The sequence below is a fragment of the Falco punctatus genome (assembly GCF_963210335.1).
Source record: "Falco punctatus genome assembly, chromosome: 1".
NCBI classification, from domain to species: domain Eukaryota; kingdom Metazoa; phylum Chordata; class Aves; order Falconiformes; family Falconidae; genus Falco; species Falco punctatus.
In genome coordinates this window covers 73,583,485-73,607,879 of record NC_137580.1, presented here as the reverse complement: position 1 = coordinate 73,607,879, position 24,395 = coordinate 73,583,485, and the positions used below count along the sequence as shown (strand labels likewise).

Sequence of the window (24,395 nt, the reverse complement as noted above, 5' to 3'; positions counted from 1 at the left end):
TTATTCTCCCCTTTTTCAGCTTCTCACTTTTACTGAAAGGGAGCTAGAATACAGCAGATATTCTCATAATAGCATTTTAGTAGCAGTGGCAATTAATGAATTATTCATATACATGTTAAGCCATCAGAAATGGAATGAGATTTGGCCTGTTTGACAATGAATAGGCCAGCAGGTATTCACAAAACTATGTTTCTAAAAAAAAACCCTGTTGTTTGAAAAGAAAAAGTTTGAAATTCCCCATTTTAAAGAATTAACACCTTGATTGAAAAGTACAGAGCCTTTTCTGAAAGTGCATAAGATGTAACTTCCTTATGGTGCAAAATATATTTGTGACTTTACATGAAAATTCAATACAGCTCCCAAGCAGGAGACATGTATTTTCATATCTGGATGGTTCTGAAAATGCAGGCAGGATGAAGGAAAGAAAAATAATAACAACCCATACTGAATTATGCTTTGCCATACAACCCTATGCACTATTTCTTGAGTGTTATTACCTAGATTACTTGCATAGAGCTAGAGGGACCAGAGACAGTTTAGTGACCCTTGGCTCCAGGTGGGCACTGTGGGACACGGTGTAGTGAAAGGGCTGGCAAAAGGGTAGGCAAGAGTAGAAAAAGTAAAAGATCACTTACACCAGAGAAAAAAAATTATCGTAGTGGACTAGTTTAATTCTCAATGGTTGGCATTAACTGCATGAGCATTTGTTTCCCAGATTAGGAAAAAAAACCAAACCTGAAAGCAGATGATATCTTTAGGGACATGAGCTGGCAGGAGGTCTGGATCTTCATTCCCTTTTTCTGTTGAATTTACCACTCAGAGAAAAGATCAAAAGTAAGATACAAAGCTAAGTCCTGGTTTTAAAGGCTGAGACTGTCTTTGGGGTTTGACTTCCAACACTGGTTTAAACAAAGTAAAAAGAGTCCTTTCCAAGAAGCTGGAGTAGCTTTCAGACTGATAGGAAAAAGAAAAGGCATGAGAGAGATGAAATAAGACCATATGCCGAGGAACAAATGGTCAGAAGTGATGAAGGATAAAAAAAACGGCAGGACAGAAACATCAGTGAATGATTGTAAAATAAATATCAACTGCTGCAAAGATTATGTGTGGGATACCTCAGGAAATACTCAACAAATATTTTATAATAGAGTACAATCAGAATAATCCCATAGATATTGCCTCTTCCATTTTCTCCCATTTTTTTCATGCTCACTTTTCCCATGTAGTTCTGATCCTTTTTCCCATTTTCACAATTGAACGGTGTGCACTTTTGTGAATCCTTCTTCATTCTGCCAGGCTGCACTTTCTATGCACCAGTGTCTACAATCTTTGAAAAGAATACTTTTAGTTAAAGCATGTATTGTATTAAATTATATATTGCTCTGTGTCTCAACATGATTAGTATATTGGACTGTAGTACACCATAGTGAATTTCCTATGTCAGCAGAAATGCCTTAGGAGTTGGTAAGGTTAAGAAATATTACTTGACTGTCCTCATCAGTTGTAGTATTTGAGTTTTGAGCAAACATATTTTACTCTTTTACCTGTAAGGGATGAATCCCTCTCTGATAACTTACCTTCTTTGGATGGCAGAAAACTTGAGTGACATAGTTTATTCTATCTGGAGTCTGTCATAAAATCTATACACTATAACTCAGTAATGTATATAGTATATACTATGTGTGCAGTAGTTAAAATATTTCAAAAAACCTTGAAATTTTAGTATATTCCATGGTAGTTGTAAAGAATTCAAAATTTCCTAGGCAGCAACGAATCCCTGTGTCTTGATTTCTCTTCCTTTTGGCTGCCCATACCCATCTTTGTTGTGGTGTAACGCCAGCCAGGCACTAAGTACCATGCAGCTGCTCGTGCATTTCCCCCTCCTCCCCATGCCCCTGGTGAGATGGGAAGGAGAATCAGGAAAAAGTAAAACCCATGGGTTGAGATAAGAACAGTTTAATAATCGAAATAAACTAGGAATAATAATAATAATAATAATAATAACAGCAGCAATAGTAATTGTAATGAAGAGGAGAGGGAGAGAGAGGAATAAAAAACAAGTGATGCACAATACAATTGCTCACCATCCACTGACCGATGCCCAGCCAGTCCTTGAGCAGCAATCAGCAGCCCCTGGCCAACACCTCACAGTTTATATAACAAGTATAATGTTCTATGGTATGGAATATCCCTTTGGATAGTTCAGGTCAGCTGTCCTGGCTATGCTTCCTCCCGGTGTCTTGTGCATCTGCTCAATTGCAGAGCTTGGGAAACTGAAAAGTCCTTGGCTTAAAGTAAGCACTGCTTAGCAACAACTAAAACATCAGTGTGTTATCAACATTATTTTCATACTGAATCCAAAACACAGCACTGTACTAGCCACTAGGAAGAAAATTAATTCTATCCTAGCCAAAACCAGGACAACATTTGAAGGAAAGTTGGAAAGAATGGATCTTTTATAGACAAACACATAAAGAAAAATGTTCAGTGAAATGGTGGTAAATTATAGCAACAGTGGTAGAGGTGTTCATTTCATTGGTAAAAGAAATAAATCATCAGGAGCAATGATGCATGACAGGATTAGGCTTACTATTTACTATTCTTCATAGTTACCCTGCTTGATGACATAAAACGTGTCATTCTGTGTGAGATATGCATGATAAGACTGGCTGTCACATTAGGAAAAGTCAGTTGGTATTGGAATATCTTTTCATGGAGCAAATTTTCCAATTTGGAAACTTGAATTCAGATTTCAGGGCATGATTCTGGACAAGCAGTTATTGAAACTCAAGTTCTTACATTAAAAAAAAACAACTATTTACTTTTACAGCTTTTAGGAATAGTTTGCTCATTCCTAATGTAAGGAGGATTTTTTTTAAATGGATTGGGATGTGTGCTGACAATTTGAATAGCCTTTTACTCTCCTAAAAATTATTTTCATATCTTTAAAATAAAAAATGGAACTTAATTGCGTTTTGGATGGTCAAGTTTTGTCAACGATTTTAAGGATAAACAGACTATTAATAGTTGCAGGAAATGTTTCCCATCACAAGGTAAGTGTAGTTCTCAGAGCTCCTATTACACTTTCTAATGCTTAGAATACTTAATCATTCTGTTTTAAGAAGGCTGTGGACTCTGCTTTGTCAGAGGTCTGTCCAGGAAGAGTAGGTTCATGTTTATCTTGCTTAGTTTGGGTAGTTTTATCCTGAGTCAGAGGAAAGAAATAAGGTTTTAGAGATTCTTTCAAGCTTGCATTTCCATGAAACCATATCTATTTCTAGGCAAATAAAACAAAACAGGTTGGAATTATTGGAATAAAAGAACATAGTAACAAGTATAGAGAATTAGAAATGAAGGAGAGGGAGTTGCAGGAGCAGTTTATATTGACCTGACTCTGATCAGAAACTTTAGCTAGAATTATTTGTAATTTGGGTATTTTTAAATATAGGGTATGCAAGAAATGCAATAGTATTTTTATGCCCAGACTCTATATAATGCATTTTATATTGCTTCTTAAGTAAAAATTTCCTCTTGTGAAAGTACCAGTTAGAAACAATTTAATTATAAAAACCAGGCACTTTTATTGCAGTGCTAAGCCTTTCATTTTAGAAAATAAGGAAAGACATTTCTACTTCAGCTGAGCCAGGTATTGTTAGATAGCAAGGAGACAGTGCTGGGGATTCCACAATGAGGCACCTTTTTCCTGAAGTTCCCTGCTTTTTAGCTTATGCTGTCAGGCAGATAGAAACATGAAGGCTGAAAATCGGTAATAGTTGCATTATGTGGCAGTTATAATTGTTATGAACATTCAAGAGAAGCCTTCATATGTGTCTTTCTCCCTCTTACCCTGAATAGCAAATAGCACCTACTATTTTTCTAGCTTGCCCTCCCATTCAGCATTTCAGCATAAAAGTTGCTCCTTAGTTGTGCCTCCTGAAACTGCCTGTACAGTCCTAGCTTACTGCACAGGCACAAACTTCCAGAATACATATTAGTGCCATAAGCTGAATTAAACCAAAACTTTCTACACTGTGCTAGTCAGCTGGGATGCTGATCCCTTCCAGACCTCTGTATCCTTATGTCTGCCATTATATTGGCCATATTTCAACACTACCTCTCCCTTCCACGCGTGCAGACAGCATGCCATCGGTTCATGCACATCAATGTACTTAATATACTTGGGTGCCTAATGAGAAAACTTAATCTTTAATATAGAATAGAAACATAGAATCATAGAATACTTTGGGTTGGAAGGGACCTTTAAAGGTCATCTAGTCCAACCCCACCTGCTATGAGCAGGGACATCTTCAACTAGATTAGGTTGTTTAGATGGGTCATCTACCACCTCTCTGGGCAACTTGTTTCAGCATTTCACCACCCTCATAGTGAAAAATTTCTTCTTTATATCTAGTATAAATCTACCCTCTTTTAGTTTCAAACCATTACCCCCTGTGTGATTACAACAGGTTCTGCTAAAAAGTTTATCATTGCAGGGAAAGTGCCAGTATTAAAGCAATGAAGCAGAAAGAAGTGAAATTTCTGCTTTTCTTTCTTGGAGACTAAGAATGATGACCCATAAACAAAGATGGAAGAAAATAAGGTTCCTGAAGTGCCTTTTGCCCTCAGTCACCTGCCTTGCTTCTCCCCCAAGGGCTGCCAGCCCTGTTACCTTCCTAAGCAGGAAAAGGGGACAGGAGGCATTCTGTCTGAAAATTCCATTTTCCTCTGCCTGCAAACATTATAACAACATGCTTGACAAACCTGATCTCCTTCTACAGCAAGATGACCTGCCTAGTGGATGAGGAAAAGGCTGTGGATGTTGTCTACCTAGACCTCAGTAATACCTTTGACACCATCTCCCACAGCATTCTCCTGGAGAAACTGGCTGCTCATGGCTTGGACGGGTGTACTCTGTGCTGGGTAAAAAGCTGGCTGGACGGCTGAGTCCAACAAGTGGCAGTAAATGGAGTTACATCCAGCTGGCAGCTGGTCGCAAGTGGTGTTCCCCAGGGCTCAGTACTGACTCCAGTTCTGTTTAATGTCTTTATCAATGATCTGGATGAGGGGATCGAGCACACCCTCAGTAAGTTTGCAGCAGACACCAAGTTGCAGGGGAGTGTTGATCTGCTGGAGGGCAGGCAGGCTCTGCAGAGGGGTCTGGACAGGCTGGATCGATGGGCTGAGGCCAATTGTATGAAGTTCAACAAGGCTCAGTGCCGGGTCCTGCACTTGGGTCTCAACAACCCCACACAACGCTACAGGCTTGGGGAGACTGGCTGGAAAGCTGCCTGGTGGGAAAGGACCTGGGGGTGCTGGCTGGTGGCCAAATGAGCAAGAGCCAGCAGTGTGCCCAGGTGGCCAAGGAGGCCAACAGCCTCCTGGCTTGTGTCAGAAACAGTGTGGACAGTAGGACCAAAGGAGTGATTGTTCCCCTGTACTCAGCAATGGTGAGGCCACACCTTGAATACTGTGTTCCATTTTGGGCCCCTCACTGCAAGAAAGATGTTGAGGTGCTGGAGCGTGTCCAGAGAAGGGCAACGAAGCTCATGAGAGGTCTAGAGCACAAGTCTTATGCGAAGTGGTTGAGGGGACTGGGGTTGTTTAGCTTGGAGAAAAAGGAGACTCGAGGGGGGCCTTATTGCTCTCTACAACTACCTGAAAGGAGGCTGTAGGCAGGTGGGGGTAGATCTCTTCTCCCAAATAGCAAGCGACAGCAGAATAGGATATGGCCTCAAGTTGCACCAGGGGAGGTTTAGATTGGATATTAGGAAAAATGTCTTCATTTGAAAGAGTTGTCAAGCATTGGAACAGGCTGCCAAGGAAAGTGGTTGACTCACCACCCCTGGAGGCATTTAAAAGACTTGTAGATGTGGTGTTTAAGGACATGGTTTAGTGGTGGACTTGGCAGTGTTAGGTTAATGGTTGGACTGGACGATCTTAAAGGGTCTTTTCCAAAAGATTCTATGAGTCTATAATAGAAGGTAATATCCCTTGATAGCAGCAGAGCCTTTCTTTCAGTTCCTCTTCCCCTCAACACACCTATAGAACTGCTAAATCTAAATTGCCACTGACAGGGAATAGGTTACTTTTAATAGTTGTTTTAAGTCCCTTGGAGCTACCTAGCTTGTATTAAAACAGGTAGGTCATAAACCTTACGGTTATTCACACTGCATATGCTTACTGCGATCATTTGTTTTACAAGCTTTAATCTCAGAGCCTGCTGGGAAAGCCAGCCCCTTTTGTTTTCAATTAATTTTCCCAATCCATTTTTCTGAAGTAGCAGGTGCTATATACTAGATTAGATTAATATCAAGGAATTGAAATGTTTTGGGACCTGGCTAGGGCCACAGTTTGACAGCAAGGTAGGTGCAGTGCCAAACCCAGGAGGACCAACCTAACTCATCTGTATGTCAAGGGCTACCTCTCAAGGCTCCTTAGCTCTGAACTTCTCACTGACCCTTACCCAGCTGCTCTGTGGGCATATTTGCATTCAGGTAGTTCCCAGAGCACACAGGAAACTTGGCTTTTAAACAGAAAGATGTTCTTACTCTGATTGTAATATCCCTCCATACTATGCAAGGTAGAAAAGGAGGTGAATAGCACTACAGCGCAATGTCATGAAGTATTATGTGAATTTGTTATATGAATAGGAGCTCTTACATGGCTGCTGGAAGAAGTATAATGCAGCTCCCAGCAGGTTAATATACCCATACTACGCTTTTTCTAATTCCAGTACCTGAGCTAGCTATGTTAAAGCTAACATTGTGCTGTTTAGACATACTCTAAAACACTCCAGTCAATTCCGCTCTCAATCCATATTCTTATCATAGCTCTTTCTGAGCCATTATACTTATATCAGGTGCATTAAGTTATTGTGAATTAAAATCAATATACAAAGCCTGGCTGGGTCCTAGTACACTATTGCCATACATCGCTTTGAAAGCCTTAATCCTGTTGCAGACTAATGGGAGGTACTGAGGAGGGGGGGAAAACATTTTTTCTTTGTTTCTTTTAAATAGCACTCAACTAAATAACATAAGAAATCCATAAGCCACCGTTTCATTCAGCAGAAAAAAATATTGTTGAAAGTACTGTAACTGAAAGCTCAAACTCATGTCTTCTTGAAGATGACAATAAAACTGTCATTTAAAAAAAAGAGACTAAACAGATGCATAAGGATAGTGGTAAACAAAGGCCAACTGTAAAATCACCTTCCCTTTACATTGTATTCACCTTTTCTAGACATGAACTAGCTTCTTGCTGCAGACAAGGCAACTTTTCTGTTAGTACAACTGACTTTCTAACCAGTCTGCTTGAAAAGCACAGGATCTGAGACCAGTGGGGTTTGATACCAATGCTGTTATACAGCCTGTTGGCACAATGGGATATATTGTATATAATGACTATAATACCTTAATTATCTAAGATTTTGTAGGTTTGAAACCTGCACCTTTGTTTTAGTGTTATTAAGGAGTGGGGATTGTGTTACATTTTGCAGCAACTTCCATAACCATTGCTAGTGGGAGAATTTCTGTAATGAGAGAATGAAACATTTCAAATAAATTTTGGTCATTGATTCTAACATGAAGTAATGTACATTGCAGTTCAATTAAAAGTAACAAGCTGCTGTGCTGTTCCTAGCCAAAACAGTGGTCAATAAAGCACTTGAGGAAATTAAGTATTTGGGGATGCATATTTCACCGAAATCTTTGGGGGAAAGAAATGCAAAATAGCTAACATTTAAAAGTGGGGGGTTAATTATTTTATGAGTCAAGAAAGAAGTAATTATACCTAGCAACAATACAATAGCATCCTCTGCTTGAAAATGGTTTGGTTGTGGCTTGTGAGACTTAGTGCTTCTTGTTGGTTATAATGGCTGTGCTTGGTCATCCGGCAGTCATTGGGAGGGAGTTGCAAGATCTGGTAATCAGTGAATGTCAGGTTTGGGAGCAGTTTCTTAGTATTTGCAGGTAATGGGAGTTTTGAAGTGTCACAGTGAATATTTACTTCATGTGATGGCTGAGGCTCTGCCTGGGCTATGTGAATCATTTAATGTGTCTCTCCGCTGTTTCTAGAGTCAGGGCTGAGCACAGATTGACAGTCTTGCCCACAACTAAGCTTTATTTCCAACTTCTGTTTCATCCTCTCTCTTTCTAATTTCAGTAGAGAAGAAGGGAAGATTTAATTAATACAGTCCCATTTAATGAATAGAGTGTCACTATTAAGGTATTATATTCCAGTGTGTTCAGAAATTTCTGATGAGTAGACACAGAGGTCATTTTCACATGCTTTATGAATTCTAAGCACCAATATAATTACCTAATTTCAAAACTCTCTTCCAAACATACTTGAAGCATGGAAGGCCATCCATCTGCAGTTTTAAAGTCAAGCTCTAACATGTGCTGTAAAATCCCAGCAGTGATCAATTTCTCTGATCCCACAAGCTACTTGTACTTATTGTTCACTTAATAATTTCTGTATAGACTCCTGGCTAGGAAGTTTTTTCTGCCTATACTATTAGGAAAAGAGGATTCAGCTGAACAGAATAGTCCCAAACATACTGTTTTACTTTTTTATAAAGTTTGTTCTAGAATTATTTTTAACATTTTTATCTTTAAAGCAAACAAGATTCTTTACATGAGTGCAGCAGAGCAGTGTATCATGCCTCCATATACCTTCTATCCTGAAATAAGTCTCAATACTTAAAGCCACAGAATCCACCCTTGTAATTACAGAGAAAATCTGCCTTGCTGCCCATTCATTGATCTTGTAATGATGTGGTGTGCATGTAAAATCATTAACAGCTGGGCTGAGACCACCACTTCATTGTAAACAGGCCACCAAATGCAACTTTTTCTTGCTGTCATGTATTTAGAGTGCTGTCTTGAAGATTTGAATGACTTTTTTTTCTGTTTTTTTCAAGAGAGTTTTCTGTAATTTGTCCAAAAAGAAGGAATCTATACAAAAATACCAAATCTTCTAAAACCTGATTTTCATTGAAGAAATAAAAGATGACTATTAAAGCTTGGAATTTAAAGTCACTATTCTACTGGCTGCTAAAAATCATCCTGAATATAGACTCTGGGTTCAGGGATATACTTTTTCCCTATATAAAGTTGTCTCTGAATGCTTCACAAGCAATTGTTCTCTTGCTCTCCCTCCCTGCCTCCTCTAAGGCCTGAATTTATCACTTGACTTTATCACCCACCTCTGTAGCACAGTTACAAACCAATGTTTCTCTTTGATTGTCTGATTAATTAACATAACCAAGTTAAACTCAGAATGATTGTGCTTTTCTGCTCTTTAGCTCAAGTATTGCTGCTTGTTTTCAAATATGTGAAGGTCTTCCCTGGCCAAAAGCTTTTCTCTTCTTTCTTATTTTTAATTTATTAGGTGGTCTAGTAGAGGATATAAAAACATTACTTCAGACTATTATGTCCAAATTATTGTCACATGTCTGAGAATTTAATCAGAGTAAATAAAAACTATATTTTTTATTTGTAATATTAGACTCTTGAAGTACTTACAGAGCCTTGTGTTATTTCAGTTTTATGTGCACCAGGGCCTAAGTCCTGAATAGGCAGAACCGTTAGCCCTTTATCTTGCTGGAAAAAGCAATGAAGGGCAACATTTCTTTCTACTAATCTTGAATCTAGACTGTTTCAAGCTCTGTACTATCAATGTCTGATTTCCACTGGTATGTTTAAAATAATACAAAATAAATTCTCTGTCCCCTGCTTCCCACTGTGTAAAATTCAGGTTGGAGGTTAAGGGCTGGGTTTTGAATGTGTGACCGTCCTTTTTGTGCCTATGCCCTGCTAGCAGTTCTTCCTGGACCAGGGCACATTACCATCTCTGTCCGCTTGCAGTTTTACCCTGTCAGGCAGTTCTTTCAAGAGGAAGGCTTTTCTTTCCCTGGGTCTAGACATCTCAGTTTTGGATCCCACCTTCCTTTGTTCTCTTTTACTGCTTGCCTTCCACTATTGGTTTTCCTGCTTTTACTTTCATGGTTCATCACAACACAGATAGATAGATAGATAAGTACATTTGGTTAAAGCATTAAAATAAGATAGAGGGAAGACATTCTATGGTTAAGGTGATTATCCCTGACCCACCACATCTGGATTCATTTCTCAGCTTTACAAGTCATTCCATCTGTGCATTTCAATTCTGGATGTGGAAAACAGTGATAACTCTTTTTACTCAACCAAGTATTCCAGTGGTAAACCCTAATTCATTTAAATGTGCTCAAATAATATTGAGTTGAACATCTAAGAATAGGTTTGGGTAAGATGCCTGAGCTGCTTAACCATTCCCGGATACAATAAAGGGCACGTACTTCTCTCACTTCTGCTTGTACAGTTTTACTTCAGCGCTTGTCTGGACCCCTGGCAATTAGGTCAACTTATCTGACAAAAATTGAGTAGATTTGTGATGGCTGGATAGTAGAATTACTTCAATAAAGGAACCAAGCATCAGCAGACCTATTGCATGTAGAAGGTAGCTAGTTGCTCTGGTAGATGATGTTAAATTATATCAGTCTTAATGTGTAGCATGTTGTTAACCGATGTCAAGCTTTATTTGTAGCTTCTTCCTTAAAAAAATTATAAACCCAGTGGTAATAGGTAAATTAATGGAGCCAAGTGGTTTTGTGAGCTTCTTGTACAACGTACTTGTACTATCACTCCATCTTTCCAACACTTTCCTTTTTTTATGCCTTGTTGCATTAATCTTGGGTTTGCTTTTAGCCTTCCTAAGATGTGATAGTGTGATAGCATTTTGCAGCTTCTCTTGCTCAGAGAGTAATCATCTCTGGAACCAGACTTTGCATTCTTACAGTTGTAAAAAGAAATATGCACAGCTTCATCCAATATAAACTTTACCTGTTTGCTGCTGACTTTCATTTTGCTGCAGGTAGTGTTGGCTGTGTGGTACTTAGCTGTCTCCCAGGGTTAATCCACAACACTCTGTAAAATCCTTTGGATCCACATCGAGTCTTAAACCCATCCTCCTCTATATCCGAGCAGCATAGCTTAGATCCTGAAAAGAAACCAGACAGTGGTAACTGTGGAGCAATTTTGAGCAGAAGCCTTTATTGTGGGCTTCATAGCGCTGCGTTCAGTTGGCAAGGAGTCACACTGGGGGTAAAGTAGAAAGAAAGTGGCTCCTCTCTTAAAGGATATCCATTGAGGTTGGACGCAAAGCCATACTCTAAATGTATCTGATGGTTATGGGGCCCAGTGAGGCAAATCATCTATCTTGCAAAACCAAGATTTGTTAAGGGAGAGCAATCCATTAATTTCCCTTCCCCCCCCCCCCCCCCCCCCCCCTCCTCAGTCATGTACGTTGTGACTTCTTTGCTTTTGCAGACTACGCTGACTTTACAGGCTGTGGAGTCTGCTCTAGCCCCACAAAAGCTCATCAGTCCCCTAGAGAGGTGCCTCCAAAAGTGGAAGAAAAGGTTAAGCAGGAACAGTGGCCTTCCTTGGACTGCTTCACTGTATCCTGGAACAATTTAGGTTTGAAGGGACCCTTGAATGTCATCGGTGTGAAGCAGGGTTGTTAGAGCAGGTTGTTCAGGACAGTGTCCAGGTGAGTTCTGAGGATCTCCAAGGATGGCGATTGTATGGCTTCTCTGAGAAAGACCAGCTCAGATAGTTAGAATTACCACTTGCTTTGGAGAGAAAGTATATCAGGATTTTGTTGAATTTATTGGGGTTGAATAGCAGCTTCATCATCCAGGTACATTTTACCACTTCCAGACTCATCAATTAACTTGTCATTTTTTGACACCTGCTTTCTACAAGCTTATTTTTTGTTCTTATTATTAGGTGAGAAATGTATTGGCTGGTTTTGGTTTGTGTATTTTTTTTCTACAAGATCTGCTTTCCCAAGGATTGGAGACAATCATTTTAATGTAAATATTGTAAGGATGTATATGTCTTTCCATAGGAGCTCCCATAATACCCTCCCAGTCCTCCAAGGACAGTTGGCATAGTTTCAGCCTGCAGAATTTATGGAGGGGAAAAAATCATGACAAATGTTTTTGTCCTCTTTCAATGACTTCTGAGAAATTCAAACAATCACAAAAAACATAGCAATAGATTTGTTTTGCTTTGTTTAGAATATGATTAAATATTTTGCTGCTCCAGGCGTCAACAGAAATTGGGAAGCGTTAGTTGCTTTGCATAAAGCTATTTAGCTATTCATATTTCATTAAATATGTAGCACATTGGACATTGGATTTTTTTATAAATCTCTCAACAGCGAACAATATTACCTAGCTTAATAGAAGACTGAAATTAGTCATGATAAACTGCATTTTAAACTGTTTTAAATCAATATAATTAGCAATTCCTTTTTAACTAACTGAATAAAGATTCAGTTTATGAACAACTATTTTGTAATAACTTAGAAGTGATAAGAATAAATCCTTTCTAATATGAAAATTATCAACTTCTAAAACATCTTTTGTACATACAAATCTTTAGAATGTTTTGCATAATGTGCTTCAATTGATAAACTACATTTTTTACTTTTTTAAGGAACATTTTTTTTCCAGTAGTTTTGAGTCTGTATGTAGGGAATCTCTCATCCAAGTCATCAACAAAGCTGAATTCACTCTGTTTTCATTTAGGAAAGGCTTTCATCAACTTAGTCTCAACTCCTTCAATGGTCTTGGAACCCAGGCACTGGAAAATTACTTTAAAAATTCACTTGCACTTGCTGTCCTCCATTTTTATTCCATTTGGCTGATCTTGGATAATTTGGAAAAAAGAAATTTTATCTGACAACTGAGAAATAGTAACTTGAGACAGTCAACTCTTCTGCTTTTTTATTTTCTGGGGGGAGCGGGTTCTTTGGTTGGGTTTGGGATTTGTTTTAGTTTTGGGGGGTTGGGGTTTTTTTCTGGATTTCTTGTAGTCAGAAAAGAACACCCTGCCAGTGCAGTCTGGTTGCATCCTTGCTTCTTTGGCAGCATCCTCAGCATATGGCTATCTTTGTGAATGTTAACTCAAGCATTTACAAATGATGCTTTCTTATTCCGAGAACATCCTGCCTGCAATGCAGTGATACCTGTTCATACACTGTGACATAGAAACCAAAAATATTTAGTGAATTATTAGTGAAAAATATGTGAAAAGTACTTTGGCTTCAGATTCAAACAGAGATAAGTAGTAGAATAGTTTAAAAAAAAAATCATTTAAACACTTCAAAAAAATGCCTCTGCAAATACAACTAAACTTTGGGCCACAAATACTACAGAAAATCAATTCTGTATTCTTCTGTATGCTTGTACAGACTGGGAGCACGTGGTCAGGAAGTGGTTTCATGTACACGTTATGGCCAAGCCATGACAAACCAGAAGTAACTTTGCACATCAGAATAGACGTTCCTGATAAACTCATACTAAATTTCAGCATCATGTAAAGAATTAAAAAAGAGGAAATGTAACATACTAAAAAAAAAAAAAAAACCCACAAATAAAGAAAGAAACAAACCCAACAGTGTTACAGTGCCCTCATGCTTTTTGGGGAAATTTGATGCTTTTGATCTACTTAGGTAGATCAGACAGATGTTCTCAGAAAAAATAAAGAACAAACAGAATGGAGATCCATCTATGGCAAATATATATTTTTTGTCTTAGAAATATGATCTCTTTTTGTGTTTCATTTTAAAAGATACCAAGGAGAATGTCTAGAAATCAAATACTCAACATAAAGAAAAAGAAGGAAGGGGGGAAAGAAATTAAAGTTAGCCAAAAAATCATTTTTTTCTGCAATGTTATTAGAAATATTCATTTTAAAATAGAGAAAACAGTTACAGATCTTGGGAAAAAGGAAAAGCAAAGCATAGTTTGGAAATCGTATCAACCAATTCCAACTTTCAGTATCTACTTCTATCCTCTTATGGTCATCTTTTTGATGAATATTCACCAGTTGTTCTTATAGACAGACTTAAGTCCCATCATTGATTCTTCTTAAACTAATCAAATGCATACTTTTTGGATAGAAGTATTTAAAATTAACTAGTTTATATTCAGATTATAATAGAAGGACAAGAGAAATGCATGTTTCTGCAGTATGGCCTATCTTGCCATGTTTTTCATTCCTGACAGTGTGAATTAGTAGCTGCGTTTGTGAGATTCTGTGTTTTCCCAGTCAGTGGAAACTGGCAGCACTGTAGAATCCTCCATATTTATGGACAGACATATAGTGTGTGTCTGCTTTGCCAGGCATAAGTGCGGTCAGAAGGCATCACTGAAAACATTTCAGTTGCAGTGTTACAATAGGAGGTTTGCTTCTGAAATACATAATAGAGAATAAAATTTCTCAGTTGAAGGAAACAAATAATAAAATACTATTTTGCAGAATGCAGGAGGCACCACTGCCAAAGTCTTGTAGGATTTAAATAGTTCCTCCTTTACTTTTCAGTAAAACAGCACTCAAATGTGACATGTAACTGCTTTACTAACAGTTGACTCCTTTGTTTTCTACTTAGGAAGAGCCCTTTGTCATGGTGTCTGAAAATGTTCTGGGAAAACCGAAGAAGTATCAAGGTTTCTCAATAGACGTGTTGGAAGCCTTAGCTACTTACCTCGGCTTTAAATACGAAATTTATGTTGCACCCGATCACAAGTATGGGAGTCCTCAGGATGATGGGTCATGGAACGGACTGATAGGAGAACTCGTATTTAAGGTAAGGTTATTAATAACTTATTAAATAAGGTCATGTGACAGAGCTAAATAATATGTGGTATATTATGTTCGTATCAGCCAGTAACCTTTTTTTCATGAATCATTGATAGCACTTTGTTCATTGCCCGTCGCCAGCATTTGTAGTATGCCCAGGTGCATTGGGCATTAAAGAAAAAGCTGGAAATAGTACTTGCTGGCAACTCTTCAAGCAGCCGGGCAATCTCTTTTTTCCAACGAAAGTACAGCAGTATGAAATCTGAATATAGTCAAATAATGGGATGCACAGCATCCTAATTAATTTGGCAAGACCTGACACAAATGAGTTGAAGAGGCTGTTTGAAAGAGGAAAAATTGGTATTGCAGTAATTAGTGATACATTACATAAATAATATATAGCACTTAGAAAAATGTTGGTGTGATGAATACATGAAGTATATAATCAAGAGGAAATGTTTTATTGATACATAATAACCCATTATGTAAACATACGAATCAAGAGTAGTATATTCTCTATTCTGTAATTAATAAACCATTTAGTCTACTTAATTTTGCATTGTGTTCAATATTGTATCATAAATAAATTAAACCAAATAATTGTGCCATTATATTCCCCCATTCGCATCTTATCATCTTGTGAGAAAGGGCTATGCAGACTCTATTCTGCTGATGTCTCATTTGTGCCATGAACATACATATTTTATTTGTTCTTAGTTAACCTGTAGAGGCAGATTTTACAGCTATAGAGACCTACATTTGTTGTTTTTCCTTAAATAACTGCAGTACATATTCACGCATATAACTTCCTGGTTGCTTATGGAAGTGCTTTTCCAAATCTGCAGGTGTTGTTTAATTGATATTCTCAGCAAAGAATAAGGACTAATGTGGTCAGATACAGGACCTAATCATTAAATACTTCAGCTAAAATTTAGAAAAATGCTGAAAAAAGTCTTGCAGTAAAGGGGAAAAAAATAAAAGGAAAAAAGTTCCAAAAAACCCAATCCTTGTGAGAAAAAAAATTAGAGATAGGTTTAACCTTTTCTGCCTTCCTGAGTATCAGGAAGTCTGTTGGACTGCAAAACAGCCACACGTGCCATACTCCTGGCATGGTTCCTACATCTACATGGTAGAGATAAACCTCCTCTGCCGTCTCCCTATGCCTTTATGTAGCTGGAAGATAGACTGTTGTGATCATAGATGGTAAGCTGCAGTCACTTAAAAAAGTATATTTTCCTCCATCTTCTAAACTTTAACAACTAAAAGTCCCTTGTCTGATATGAGATGTAGCACCACAATGGCCTACTGATTTATTTTTACCGTTATTTCTGCTCCTTAAATCTGATGTTATATTATACCCTGCTCTCTACAGTACTCAGCAAAGGACTCAGCCGGCCACTGCATAACACAAGCTGAAGGGGTCTTAGTCCTAGATGGCTCTGGAGATGGAAGAGGGCCTGGAACATCTTTTATTTATTTGGAATGAATGATTCATAAGGCAGAACTCATAACAACTGAAATAAATCAAATGGTTCACTGAAAAATATGTATAGTGTCCTTGTCCCCTTAGTAGGCAGGGACTCATATAATTCTAATACTACACTTAAGATGGTAACCATCTTGAACTGTAAATAGATGTCATGAGTGGAACAGATTTACCAGTCTGCCTCAATTTTGCTGTAAATGAGTCTTAATGAATATGAAATCTTCCTGTACAGTTAGAAAGCATGAAGTGTTAACACAGCTGCATTCGGAATTCAGAAAATATGTTTTCCCAATGCTATGACAGTGTATAATTTTTTTATCTTCCTTACCCCTTACATAATTAGTAGTAAAGGTTCACTGTGTCCTTCTCTCCCATTCTTTGTCTCTCTTAAGGCAAAAGAAAACCTCTGGGCAAGCAGCCAGCGCATATCTACCCCTTACCAAGTACAAGCTGTTCTTGAAAGGCTGATTTCTTATTTACCGTGAACTGTGTTCTGCTCCCAGAACTCAGATATCTATCTGCTTAGCAACTTTGTAAGAGGAAGCAGAGGAGCAGAGAATAATTTTAAATTAAAGGTCTAACCTGTTTAAAACACAGTGTTTCCTTGTTTTCCCAACCACATCTTACACGATAGTCTGACCAAGATGTGGAGGAAATCCAGGAACAGAGGGAGTGCTCTTTGCCTGTTAGTGCATGAGCCAGAAATGAGTTGGAAACCATGTATTTAGTGAAAGATAAGTCCTACTCAAGGGTAATGGAAAATAGCTCCCTTCTCTTTTTGAGCAAATAGAATCACAGAATCGTTTAGGTGGGAAAAGACCTTTAAGATCATCAAGTCCAGCCATCAAGTCCACCATTAAACCATGTCCTTTAAGTACCTCCAGGGATGGTGAGTCAACCACTTCCCAGGACAGCCTGTTCCAGTGCTTGATAACCCTTTCAAGTAAAGAAATTTTTCCTAATATCCAATATAAACCTTTCCTGGTGCAAATCAAGACCGTTTCCTTTTGTCCTAGCGCTTGTTATTTGGGAGAAGAGACGACACCTACCTCACTACAACCTTCTTTCTGGATAGTTGCAGAGGGCATCTCATTAAAAAGGATGTCTGTGGCTACTACAGAAAATGTGCCATATGAATTGGCAGTTGCTGTAGCAAGCACATATTTTCTGTGTTCAAGATCAGCATATACTGTTTGCCTTAACCTGATTCACCATGCAGTGGGCTCTGATGCAGGTCCTGGTGTCAGTGAGGGCAGTCCTGGACTGTTCTCATTTGCAGCAGCCCTGCTTGAGCTGCAGTGCAGGGCAGAAACCCTGCAGTGCCAAGTACATGACCTGGGTCCACAGCTGGCCTCACAGACTTGACAGTATGCCAGGTTCACTCTGTTCCAGCTTTGAAAACAAGATCCCTGTTGGCTGCTAAAAGAGAAGCTGGAATCAGCAAGTAAAAGCAACGGGTCTTTAATTTGACTTTGGAAACTAATTCAAACCTCCCTTCCTTTGATTGTCAAGACCCACATTAGGTACCCCCTTGCTCCATACACCACCGCCTGTCAAAATAAGCTGAATGTAACCACGCTTTGCAATGCTTTCTGTTTGCTGAGCCAGAAGGTCTATGGAGGATTAATGCTCTTTGAGAGAAGCACCCAGTGCTCTTGTCCCTCTCCTGTCAAATGACCAGAGCCTTTAGTGCATCCCACAGAGCTTCAGCATGCAAACAGGATCAGTTCAGAGAGCAGCTTTCTGTGGAGAGGCTAAAACCATCTCAGAGGAGCAGTGCTTTACCACAAATCTTTCTCTTGCGGTTAATTATCTGTCTTTTCACAGCACTTCCTTTAGTTGCCCTGAAGTCCACATTACCAGAGGGATGAGCCTGTGTGACAAGCAAGAGATGTGGTTAATGCTACTTCTGGGGGAGGACAGTAGGCTTTCCAGCATGGCTCTGGACTTCTCAGTGATATTCATATCCATCAACCATTATTTCCCACATTTCACCTTGCTACCCCGGTTGCTAGGACTTTTTTTCCAATGAGGAGCCATCACAGAGTAAATGACATAGGGAGAACTGCCTGATTGCACTTAGGTTCATCAGAAAAGGAAAACTAAATACATGCCTAAACATTTCTAAGAGAAGCTGCAAGACTTATGAGGCTCTTTTTTTTAATACACCTTCCTAAGGGGAGTAGCATAGGAAGGAAGAAAGCACACAGGGAGGACAAAGTGACTAGAAAAAATAATAGCCGAGTAAAAGGAGAATTATTTGAATGTATGTGTGTTAACTTGAGCAAAAATGTCTCTCTAATTAATTTTTGCATGTCCATATTAATAACTGCATAACTTGTAGGGCTATGGTTTATTGCTTCCAGCATTTGTTGAAACTTGATTTAACATTGAAAATGGATAAAATGAAAGGCCTCACAGGAGCAATTTTAAGTAGATTCATTTATTTTCTTTGTTCTTGATCATGAACCACAGGAATCATCTCAGATAGCTTCCTATGTGTACGAGATGTGCTTGCTTAAGCAATACCATAGGGACGTTTCAGGGATTTCTAGGCTTTGCTGATGGAGTTGGTTCTGTGACACCAGTAACAATGCTATCAGATCCATTTGGTCATGTAGTTTGGATTTTCTGATTCTGGTAATGTTGCTCTACAATGACCTCAGGAGAACTGCTTTTAAGGAACATAAATTTCTAAGCAGGTCACGTAAAGAAAAATAATGCCCTCTGCCGTTTTTTTTCAGTCAGTTTCGGGACTCACATTTTCATTCATCAGAAATGTGTTAGATATCCAAGATGCTGATAGTTGGTTGATTTTGGCACTGCAAAAACTTAATGAGTGGAGAGTTTTACATGTTTATAATTCAGATTGGCAGCTTTATATCTAAATATTGACATAATTGCATGGATTTGCCTTTCTATTTCAGAAACTCTAAGTGAACCTTAACTTCTTCAAGCTGATGTCTTCTCGGATCCAAGTTGACACGTTAATGACAAGCATTTCATTTTTTTGCATTTTCCAATTTTGATACAAGTTGACAGAATCTATATGTAGTTAAGGACACTCACCGTCAGTAGATCAACTGTTAAGCTTAAGCTTGGTTTTGTGCTAAACAGTTTTCTGGTAAACTGGTGCTTATGATTCAATTTAGCAAGTTAAGAATATGAGTTGTCATATTTCAGTGTAAACTTTTCTTTTTTTTTTTTTTTTTTTTAAACAGCTTAACACAGGAGTACTGAGAAATCAGGACTTATCTCTCTCCATTCTGTTTTTTACTTTACTACCACTGTTTAATTGCAAGACGTAATTATATCACAGTTGCTGCTGCAGTATGACAAAGGAAATGCAACATTTCCATCAGGGCAACATTGTTCCTCTGTCATAGCTGGCTGACAACCAGAGTTGAACCATAATGCTGGGAAATTTGGAAAGGCTGCTCCCCAGAGATGTAAAATAGAAGCAATATTTCTACAACTACCACATACTGTGCTTTTTCATGCAGTGCCCTTCAATGTATCTCATGGAGAAATGTTCCCTTTGAAAAAATGGGGGGAAAAGGCAGAGAAAAAAATCTATTAGTTGTTCAGTCCTACAGTGATCTATTATTTGTCAAAAGTATTTTTAATTACATGTATTGCTTTTCAGTGGAGAATCTTTAAACATCTTACAAATATAACAATAATCTAGTGTGATAGGGAAGTATTTTAGTAACATGCTGCTACTTAATAACACAGCTAAAGTTAAACAGCAGGGGGTAAGTCTAGGACTTTGTGTTTCCACGTGTCCTCCTTTAACCCTGAATTCCTATTTCACCTTTTGATATACATTCAGGAAAAAAAACCAAAACCACCCTATTCATTAAATATAACCGTATTTTCCTGTTTGACAGCAATTGGTACAGAGCGTTGGACTTTTAAATTTGTAAATTATTTTTTAAATACATTTATATTCATAATTGTGGAAAACAGTTCAAATGATGGCTGATTTGTGACTTGCTCACTGGAGCTAGGACTTAACCATTAGCAGATACTGTGAATCACTCAAGTCACTGGTTGACTAGAAGTTTTCTTATCAGAGGATAGAGACTCAGACAACCTGAATGTTTCCATGGACAATTCTAATCAAATTTTTTCTTGGATTACTGACTGAGTTTACTGTTGCCCTGTGCAAAGGACAGTTAAATCATCACTCACAAAAAATTGTTAGAAAGGGACATGAAGTGAATTCATGAAGACATGCTTTCAGCTGTGCACATCAACACTGCTTCACTTAAGACACTAGAGTATCTAACCCCTAAATTAAAGCTGAAGCTCTAATTCATGGCTTTTAAGCAAATCAGTATTTTCAAACATGCTTTTGTCCAAATCATCAAGCCTCCAGCTATCTTCTGCTACTTTCTCAAACCAGTGAACAATTAATATAAAGTTGAAGTAACATCATTTAAACTGAAGTCTGAAGTGCACTGTGATTAAAGGTATGTTTGTACCATGGGCTGCAGTGTTATGCAGATGGCATAAAAGAGCCCAGATGATTTGCAAATTTGATTCTAATCAGTTTCAGTGGCCATAGCTTCCCACTTAATATTTCTCATCACATTTCTAAGGAGCTAGAAATCTTTGCCTTCTTTGGACAAGAAGAAAGAAATTCGGGAGTGTTAATAAAATTTGACATTCTACTTTCAAGTCTTTGTTCTCTCCTCACCCCCTTCCAAAGGACCACATACTGCTTTAGACAGAACAGGAATGGATTAAATCAAACTAGTAGCAGCTTAAAGTATTTTAAGCACTCTTTTTCATATTAAAATATCTAGAATTTAAAGTCTTTTTTTTATTTGGTCTTTTTAATATGGTGATAATGTGTCTGCTTTAAATACCCTTTCTTGTTTTCACTGCAGTTCTAATTGTACCTCTGAAAAGTAAAATAACACCTGCTGTAGTTGTACCTGGTGTCTCTGGAGACCTAATACCCAGACATGCTGTGAAATATAATTATAAGATCAAGGAATGCTATTCATTCTCTTCTCATCTGAAAAGGGTTCTTCAAATTATAAAAAATGTAAATGGCACAAAGCAAGTCCAAGGTAGCTGCAGGACAGGTTGACATAGAGAACTGCTTAGCAGGAGGATATAGAGGAGTTAATAGTAAAGGAACTCTGTGAAATATCTGCTCTTCTGCACTTCAGACTCCGCAGCTAAAATTGAAGTTTTTCAGAATTTCAAGTGCCTCCAGTGCAGTGGCCTTTTGTTGCAATCATCATGCCATCAAAATTTTGCATATCGGGCGGCTCTGTCAAGCAACTAATTTCCTGTAATTGGAAATGTTAGTCAAAAGGTCTGCCTTTTGCCACTATGACAATGATGGCTTCAGAAAGCCAAGCTGAGAATGACCAGAAGTAGGTTTCCTCCAGCTATTATCTGTATTTGCAGTATTTTGATTCCTTGGAAAATAACAATATGGAGAGCTAATGTGCCCGAGTTCACCAAGTGAGATTTGCTTACAGAAACTAAGATAGGTGGTACAGCTATTCTTGTCAAGCCTTACTCACGTTTCTGTGTTCGCATGATGATGCTTTAGATTTTGGCCTTGGCATCTGCTTCTTCATAAATTTAGCTGCTAATAAATCACAGAGGAAAGATCTTTACTGAAGCTCCAGCTTATGCATGTTGTTCTCTCTCCCTCTTTCCTCAGAGAGCTGATATAGGGATTTCTGCCTTAACCATCACCCCTGAGAGAGAAAATGTGGTGGACTTCACAACACGTTACATGGACTACTCAGTGGGCGTGTTGCTTCGAAAGGCAGAGAAGACAGTGGACATGTTTGCTTGCCTGGCACCATTTGACCTCTCCCTGTGGGCATGCATAGCTGGCACTGTGCTGTTAGTAGGGTTATTGGTCTACCTCTTGAACTGGCTCAACCCCCCACGTCTTCAGATGGGATCCATGACCTCCACAACCCTCTACAACTCCATGTGGTTTGTGTATGGATCCTTTGTGCAACAAGGTAAGAGACAGAGGGAAAACCTATATATCCTCCCCATTACTATAGAGACCTTCTTCTTCCCTGCCTCCCTCCCACAGCCCACAAGGGACTGGAAGCATTACAAAGCCTTGTGCTATAAGGATTCTAAGAGTCTTGGCTACTCAGTGTGGGAACTGTGAGAAGTTTGAAGCACTACATGCTAGCTTGTTTTGATTTGTAGTTGTCTAATTACAGAAAGATGATGTTTTGCTGGGAAAAATAAGTGTTTCTCATCATCTGCTGGAGAATTGGTCATAGTTAACCCGAGTGCTATGTTCTTATGCAGTCAGACAGAAAATGTTGGGATTTGACTTTTGAATAAGTTTAGTACTAGTCACCAGTGCTAAATGGTCTTATTGCATCTGATGTTCTTTCCTCTCTCTTCTTATTTATCTCAGTTTTCCTGTCTAATGTTTAGACTCAACCTTCTCTGGTCTCCATGGATGCTTTTTCAATACCCTCTAGCATCTGGTGTAGCCCAGGCTCTTCCCAATTCTGTTTATATTCCCAAGTCCTTCACAATCTACCTCTTCTGGCAGAGCTTTAACCATGCATCCTAAAGACATCAGGGGCTATAGATCTTGGCTTGTTACACACTACTTAAAATTTTGGCCTACAAATTAAGGTTGTAATGCAAAGTGGAATAAGAAAGCACAGCTTCATATGAGAACAAAGAAGATTTAGGTAATAATGCTTGACAACAAAATGAAACAAATACCTTCTGGCGTATCTATGTAATTGTTCATCAGTCACTACCTGCACCCCAGGTATACCTATTTGTAATTGTGTGGAGCATCTGCTCTACAAAAAGCCATGGCCACTGCATGCAGCCTCAAAACTCCCAGATGTATTTTTTTTTGATCTGTAACTTAGAAATTACATTACTCCCTGTTAGAAACAATCAGATTACATCCATAAAAGCTAAAGGTGTACATGAAAATAAAATATGAAACAACATCCAAAAAGAAAGAAGAAAAGCTGAAGCTAAGAATTTCTACAAGAGGTATGATTTTAAACACCTAGAGACATTACTTTTGAAACTATCGTTTCATTGAGCAGTGATGGCCAGCTGAGAAGAGCTGAAAATTGTTTCATGTTTGTTGTGGATTTTTTTTAAAGAAAACCAAAGACTTCAGAGTTAGCTAAGAGCTACAGAAGTTTTTTGGATGTATGTGGGTGGGTTTATAAAGTTTTCTTTCTGTCCAAAATATTCCCAGTGTAACCATTTAGGGAATCCAACTGTGAGAGAGCAGTTGGTCCGTTACAGAGCTAGACTCATTATATCTGTCTGCTTGTTAGGTTAAAACTTGTGGATTAGTTTCTTTACTGCATGAATGTGAGTAATTTTACATACATTTATTGCTTGGTATTAGCCTTAGCATCCCTGCTGTACTTCCAACATCATTAGTCTCTAAAAGCTTTATAGGAGACTGCCCAGCAAAGTTTTAAAGGAGGCAAAGTAATTTAACCGCACACTTCAATCTCATGAATTATTATCTGAATTGTTTGCATTATGTCCACCCAAGTAAGCCTGTGTTGCCTGGTGTGCCAAAGTTTCCTAAGTCTTTGGTCCAGAGTGGTAGCCTGCAAAGGAGCCCTTCAGTCCATGCTCAGTTAGCTTACAAAGAAAAGGTTGTTTTGACCAGTCAGTAAAAATGAGCACTTGAGGAAGGCTTAGGGGGAAACCTTGAATTAAGCATGAGATGAGGAAGAAATTAGATGAAAAGAAAAGGGACCAGATGGCAAAAAAAAAAAGCAGAATTTACTGTAAAAGGGAAATAAAAAGAATTTGTTCAAGGAGATCTGCATCCACTCCCCATTGTAAGAGTGTCATCAGGTTCAACTCAGCATTATTAAAACTCCCTGGTGGGATTTGAAAGCTGGAAGCACCAAAACAGTTGTGGGACTTTAGAAAAAGAAATTCACAGATCTTGGAAGTTAAGAGGAATTCATTTACACAGAGAGAGAGATATCTTACCACCCTACCAAGTGGATTTTCAGCACAACTCTTTAGAATTCGTTAGAATAATATAAAATATTCACTTGGTTCCTACTGAATGAGGCAAAGCTATAGATACATCTCTCCTTCAAGCAACAAGCAGGACAGTCCTTCATTTGCTATAAGGAAAAATGGCACAAATTTAATAGGGTTGATACCAAAATACATGAAATGTAGATGAATTTCAACATAAAGAC

The 24,395-nt window shown here is 38.4% G+C and overlaps 1 protein-coding gene across 3 annotated transcripts in view; it reads left to right on the top strand.

Annotated features, from left to right (window-relative positions):
- Nucleotides 1-24,395, top strand: part of GRID2 (glutamate ionotropic receptor delta type subunit 2) — a 790,688-nt gene that overhangs the window by 633,692 nt on the left and 132,601 nt on the right. For all 3 annotated transcript variants that reach the window (XR_013924346.1, XR_013924347.1, XM_080368765.1), the window contains exons 10-11: nucleotides 14,503-14,700; nucleotides 21,869-22,181. Coding sequence is in view for 1 of the 3 variants with exons in the window: in XM_080368765.1 (XP_080224891.1) it covers nucleotides 14,503-14,700; nucleotides 21,869-22,181 (511 nt within the window). In the remaining 2 variants the exon portion in view is untranslated. The remainder of the gene's footprint in view (nucleotides 1-14,502; nucleotides 14,701-21,868; nucleotides 22,182-24,395) is intronic.